The sequence below is a fragment of the Melospiza georgiana genome, chromosome 1 (assembly GCF_028018845.1).
Source record: "Melospiza georgiana isolate bMelGeo1 chromosome 1, bMelGeo1.pri, whole genome shotgun sequence".
NCBI classification, from domain to species: domain Eukaryota; kingdom Metazoa; phylum Chordata; class Aves; order Passeriformes; family Passerellidae; genus Melospiza; species Melospiza georgiana.
The window spans coordinates 137,434,590-137,441,278 of record NC_080430.1 but is presented as its reverse complement, the minus strand read 5'-3'; the positions used below and the strand labels follow the sequence as shown (position 1 = coordinate 137,441,278).

The following is a 6,689-nucleotide window of genomic DNA, read 5'->3' as shown; positions in this document are numbered from 1 at the left end:
TTTATTATCTATGTTAACATGATTAATTCCAGTTTACTACTTTCTCTTAGATGGATGCTACAGGGATGCAAGTTGATGTGCTAGAATAATTTTACTTAGGAGACCCTGGCTACTCATCTGTGTACATGGCTGAGATGCTTTCCAGCCCTTCCCTTCAGCAGTTCCAATCCTCAAGGAGAAAACAGACACAACTTTCATAGAGAGAGGAAAATGTATAAGCCCAAACGAAGGCTTTAAAATAGTGTTATTAGTGGGTTCAGCCTCAAAGGCATTCAAAACAATAATTCCTCTTTTCCATCATCTAGGTACACTAACACTAATGCTCCATAACATATGTCTTCCTTAAAAAATCCTTTCCACAGTTCTGGAGCAGGGCCAAGTGGCATCAGGCATGGGGTATCCCTGCTAGCTCATGACAGCAAGCATCCTCCCGCCCCAGCTCTCCCCCTAAGGCAAAACCTAACCAGTAATGACTGCTCTGGGTGTCTATTTTTTGGTCTCATTGCTGAGTATGAGGGCAGGGCACCTGGGCCCCTGGCAGTCCTCTTACCAGCAAACCAAAGGGTTTGAGAAGGGCTCTACCCAGTAAGAGATCTGTCAGCTGCCCGCAAGCCCCTCTGAACATCCCTGTGAAAGGAAATCAAAACACATTAAAAAAACTGAATGTGTGGTTTATTATATTTAAGATGCTATTTGTCTATAGTGTTTAAATATCTCTGTCACACAGTTATCAGTAAATGAGTGTAATTTTACATGTTCAGTATTTTGATACACAGTACAGGACTACAAGTGTGGTAAAGGAGCATGAGAAATTAATATTTCCTTGATGCACGCATCAAACCTTGCAGCACCACTTAAAAGCTCAGAGTAAGGACTCAAAATGCAGTATTACAAGCACTACTAAATCAACCAAGAGACATACCTATATTAAACATTAGAGAAACAAAACAAATGACACAAAGGTTTAATGTTTAAGATTTGATACAGGATTAAAATACTAATATTTTTAATGTCCTGGCCTCAAATTAATAAATATAAAAACAATATAAAAATATACACCAGTTGATAAAAGGATGCACTGAGTAAGGTTAGAAAGCTAAATTTCACTTTCAAATGTATGCAGGTATGTCTTTAGGGAGAGGATTTCTGTGTAGCTGCGACTGGTCTTTCGGAAGAAGTCCAAGCTAGTGAGCTGCTCGATGTCACGGACACGTGCAGTGTGCATCTTAAGAAGATCTTCAACCCACTTTGACTCATCCTCTGAGCTCTGGGGAAAAAGTAAAAAAAAAAATTATCACAAGTCTTGTCAAAAATCATCTCCAAAAGCAAATGCAACTTGTCTACACATTTGTTCCAGATTTGAAGAAGAATCTCTCTGCCTTATTCAAGAATGAATAAGGTAAATGAATTCCAAGAAAATGAATTTGACATTTTAGATGTAAGATGAATCCTGCAGTTTTATTTCAGTACCCATTTTATGATGGGATTGACACAATGATCATAATCATCTAGAAAAAGCTAGCCTCAAGTTGCAGGTGTTTCAGAACAGCTATAGGTTTTTAGAAGATCCACTGGTCACTCCATGTTTTTCTATCTCACAGAAAGAACTCCATATTAATCGCTTTTGATTTACCAAAGGCCAAACTCTAGGCTGTTTGGCTTTGAATTCTACACCTACACATTATTCTTAATCTAATCTAATACAGTAATATTTTAATATTTCCATTTTACTTTTAGAGGACCTTCACAATTCATTACACAGTGGGACAATGGTTTGTGTAGGTACCTAAAAACTCTTGTGATTGGAACATACATATTATTCACTGATAGAAAAAAGAATTTAACCAAGCATTTCCTGATACAAAGAAAAAAAAAAAAATTGCAGGAAGGCTATGCTGCCAGAGTGTTTGGGGTCAGGTTGTGTTCTCTTAGGGGACAGCTGCTGCCTCATGCCTTGTGCCGGCACCAGCACATGTTGGAGTCATCCACAAACTAAGGTAACTTGCAAACACATCAGAAAATCAGCCCTGCAAAACACTGCAGTGACTGGCTGTTTGTGTGCCTTAACCGGCCCAGCAACATGTGCCACAAGCACTGCACCCAGGCCTGGGGACAGCACAACGGGGCCCAGACATGGGAAAAGGACAAAGCAAACAAGACTTTTCCCCCTTTGGCACCTCTGGCTGGTACCTGTACACCACTGCTAGGGAAGTCGGTTTTATCTCGGGTATTTAGACTTCATGTGCATGTCTATTCCTGGAAATTAACCCTTTCCTGACTGCCTCAGCAATGTCCTCCTACCAAATGATCCTCTCATGAATCAAGACTAAACTCCAGCAATGCCAGGACCTATCCAGTGCAGTAGCTGAGCCACAGACTAGGAAGTGGGTCACCCAACAAGAGGCAGGAGGGAGAGGTGATCATTTGCACAGAGAGGACACGAAGTCCCAGACAGATCACAGCTGGCTGCTCTAAAGCAAACGTCCATGACCCAGTCAGCACCTGTTTGGTTCAAAGCTCTCAGCCCCTGTCCTACCTCTAACAACCTCAGGACCAAAATCAGGTCTGGAACAAGAAAAGAGAAATGCAAATTAAGAAGGAAGAGGAGGGAGTGTGTCCTGCTCACTCCCCTTTGCCTGGAGTGCCGTACTCCGGGGCGGCTCCTGGCAGCATGTGGCCTGCTCAGCCCTCAGCTGCAACAGGGGTCAGCAAACAGGCCTCAGCAGGGCTGCCAGCGCAAAGGCAGCCACTGTGGCATTTTTGCTTTCTTCAAACCTTTCTTCTGAGCAGGAAATCTGCAGAGCTCAAAAGGAAGTTATGAGCAAGCTACAAAGTTCACTTTTTTTTTTGAATACAAGCAGTTTGCAAAAGATCTGCAACATGAATAAATCACGGGATAGGGAGGCTTGTTTAACCTAGTCCAGCAAGACAGCATTTGCATGACTCCAGAAAATCAATCAACTGATCTATGTTTTATTTTTTCCAGTCCACAACTGGCCAATGAAGCCTCAGGCCCAGCAGCAAGGATTTAAAATAGTGATCAACCAATTCAGTATTACCACATAACAATGAATGAAGTGTATACATTTAAAAGCCAGTTTTCTCCAGCTTTAGTGCTTAGTCCTACCTCAAAAATAAGGAGACTTTTATAAGGAAAAATTAACAATTGAAAACACGGAGATAAATAGGAAGAGGTAATCAATGAGGAGGCTAGCACAAAACCCAGTGGGAAAAAATACCAGATATTCTGCACAAGAATCTCTCTGAATATCAGTTGGAAAGCTGAACATGATGCATGTAGACAGGTGGGTGAGGAACTGACTTTAGAAAAGAAATTTAAGTGCTTTGCTGGAAGAGAAAACAGTGGCCTGGAAGACTTTTCTAGTAGTTTCTAGGGTTCCTTCAACTTTGGTCTTAGAAAGGATTTTTTTGTAATGTTTTCACACTCACGTCTTGTGCTAAGGTCGTTAGATGCCAGCAAAACCCCCAACAGTTGAGAACTCCTGTCAGTGCAGAGGAAGGTGGAATAGCACAGTGGAGGATGCAGATGCAGGAGCTCCCAGGACAGAATGAAATTGGGTTATCCAAATTGACAGGCAGAAGAGAAGGACCTGGGCTGTGCATGAATGTGAACCACCATTATAACACAGCTATGAAAAAAGCAAATTATAGGCAGTATCAGAGGAGTTGTGTCCAGTGGAAAGAAAACCATTTTAATTTTGAGATCTAAGCTGCAGTACTTAATCTCATTCATAATCCAGATGAAAAAAAAGATTGGACTGGATGAGATGCATAGGAAGTCTATTCTACTAACAGTCTCATCCTCTCTTACAAGAGCAAAAAAGATCCTGGGTCTTCCATGAATAGAGAGAAGTTATTTGCCTTGAGAATCATCATAAATCACCTCAAGGGTAAAACCCAGAGAAGGCTATTTAAGACATAGAAAAATGTTGACACAAGAATAAATGGGTATAACCTCACCATGAATAAACACAGTTTAGAAAAGGAACAAATTCAGATGAGAAGATTGGTGGTGTTCTTCAACAGCTGTGTGAAGAGAATGTGTGTACAGCTAGAGCAGAGGGAAAGCTAATATTTCTTCAGATCTTAAAAGAAAACTGTGGAGAGGTTAAGGCAAAATTCCTATATTATCCCATGCATTTCATCCATGAAGTATGGTGAGGTTTTATGCAATCCCTTCTTTGAATAAATAAGTGCAAAAGTAAGGCTGAATGCAATCAATGATGGATTTCAGTGGCAAAAATTTGCCTAACTGTATTTTCATTCAAGAGCAACATTTAAATATTTTGGAGTGGTTCTTTGCTATATAAAAGGCATGGATCAGTATCTGCTAATGACCTTGCAGAAGCACTGAAGATTCTTTCAAACTGTAAATACATATACCATATGCATTTACAAGTAGCATGATCTACAGAGAAAAGAAGCCTGGTTTGAAATGTAAGAAATAAAGGCCTAAAAGAGACCATTATTGTAAAGAGCTCATTAAAAATATTTCAGCAGTTTAAGAGAATGATGACACACAATATAAGGAGGAAAAAATAAGTTACTTTGTCATAAAATTACATATTGGCAGAGTTACAGGGCAGAGACACTGATAACTACCAAAATAGTAATTTCCAGATCACTAACTGGATCTTGATTCAGAGAAAAGCAGTCCAGGGAAAAGCCACGATGCAATATACGTAGGACTTCCAGAGACTTCTGGTGAAAGATGTCTCTGCCCAAAACAGTTGAGATCCAAACAGGGCCAGACCTGCTCAAGAGAGAGGGATACTGCTCCAAAAGCATGGGCCCTGAAAGCAAGCAATATTTGATGAATGAAAAAGAAATAGTGTTCAAGGTCAGTTGAGCTCAGAGTTGGAATGACTATTTCTGCTTGTAGCTGGAATAGGAGTCTTAGCTTTTTTTGCCAATACAAAATTTATAACATTAATGCATTCATTCAGGAAACGGTTGTTAGATGAGAGAGAAAGAAACAGTGTTCCAGGTGAATTGTGTACAGAGTTGAAATGACTATTTCTGCCTGTAGCTGGAATAGGAGTCTTAACTTTTTTGCCAATACAAAATTCATAACATTAATGAGTTCATTCAGGAAACAGTCTCCTGGCAGCCCATAGTGAAGTGTCTGTGTGCAGGAATCCACCCAGCTGTGTAATGGGAGAGCAAGTTCAGGCGGAAGGACAAGGCTAAATACAGCTGCCTGGGAGCTCTGCTGTCCTCACGGAGTGCCAGAGCCCACGGGGGACCCAACACCCTCCTGCCACACAATCAGCTGCCAAGTGTGCACTTTCTGCAGGGCTGGCCAGATCAAAGCCTTCATCAAGATCCTTACAGTAAAGGATCTTGCATCCTAATGGAAGATAGAAAAGAAACCAGGAGGGTATTTGGCCATCTCTGTAATAAGAAGCCAAACCTTTCCCTTGAATCAAGGTGTTCTGGAAGCAGCAAGAATTGGCACTCTACCCTTGGCAGGTTACAGCAAATACTTTTAATACTGTGTGGGTTGGATGTAATCATGCTGACTGATGCACCCAGACTGCTACAGCAGACAGATTGCATTGTATCTGCAAATGGAAACTGACCTCCATAAACACATCAGGCTGGGTGCCAGCACAGTATGTTTATGCATACAGCCTCCTCCGAGTCTGCTCTGAAGTTACACTGACAAAATATAGAATCCTACAGGCAAAAAACAATACTGCCAACCTTCTGTATGTCACTTCTTCCAGACAATTTTAGGTGCAGTAATAGTTCCTTACTTTTGCTGCTGTCATGGAGGAGTGCTTTTATCTCATGAGCTAATGACACTTCAACAGAGGCACAATTGTGCTCTCATCCAAGACATTAGTGAACACTTGCTTCTAGTAGTAATGGGCTTTCAGATGTCTCAGGGACACATTTACCACAGGGCTGCAGCAGTGCAGCTGAACTCACATTGCAGCTCTCATCGTTGTCAGGCCGGTGGGGAAGGATGTATGAGAGAACAGAGAGTGGTCCATCACACTTGTCAGCTGGCTGAGTGAAATCTAAGCAGCTGGTTATGATGGCATAGTAATGTGTTGGAACAGGGATTGCACTGCCTTCCACAAACCTGGGGGAATAAAGCAAATATTTATCCACAAAGGATGAACTTGTTTGGGAGAAGGTTACACAAACAACATGGTTTTTCCTCTCCTACGTGTGAGGACACTCATACATTGTTGAAATGTGTTTGATTCCCGAACACTATTGAAAGGGAGCATCCAATTAGCTCACACTATGCTACAGAAATACCTCATGCAGTGCTGAAAGGCTTCTTCAGTTCAGAGACATAGAGAGAATGCATTGAATTAACAAAGACTTGGGCATGTAACTCAATAGCACAGCTCTTAAGTGCTTCTTAAGTAAGGAGAATTTTAGAGACAATAGACTATGTGGAACCAAATTGAACGTCGTCTGGAGGATGAAAACAATTTCAAAGTCAAGGTGAATAGTTAAGTGCTGAATTGTCATTTCCTTATTTTAACCACTGTCCTACCTACATGGACATTCAGTCCCAATAACTTTAGAAAGAGCTAGAAAATTATGTCTCCTTACAAAAAATTAAATAATGTGCAGTTAATTAATTGTTTAATATAAAGCCATCATTAAGAGAAGCAACAGCAAAGCAATTTAAAGACAAGCACTTA

At 40.9% G+C, this 6,689-nt stretch overlaps 1 protein-coding gene across 6 annotated transcripts in view; it reads right to left on the bottom strand.

Moving 5' to 3' along the window:
* Nucleotides 1-655: 655 nt before the first annotated feature.
* Nucleotides 656-6,689, bottom strand: part of ENPP2 (ectonucleotide pyrophosphatase/phosphodiesterase 2) — a 71,470-nt gene continuing 65,436 nt past the window's right edge. For all 6 annotated transcript variants that reach the window (XM_058036417.1, XM_058036374.1, XM_058036382.1 and 3 more), the window contains exons 24-25: nt 5,956-6,112; nt 656-1,267 (exon numbers count right to left, since the gene is read on the bottom strand). In XM_058036417.1, the coding sequence (XP_057892400.1) occupies nt 1,097-1,267; nt 5,956-6,112 (328 nt within the window). In that variant the 3' untranslated portion in view covers nt 656-1,096. The remainder of the gene's footprint in view (nt 1,268-5,955; nt 6,113-6,689) is intronic.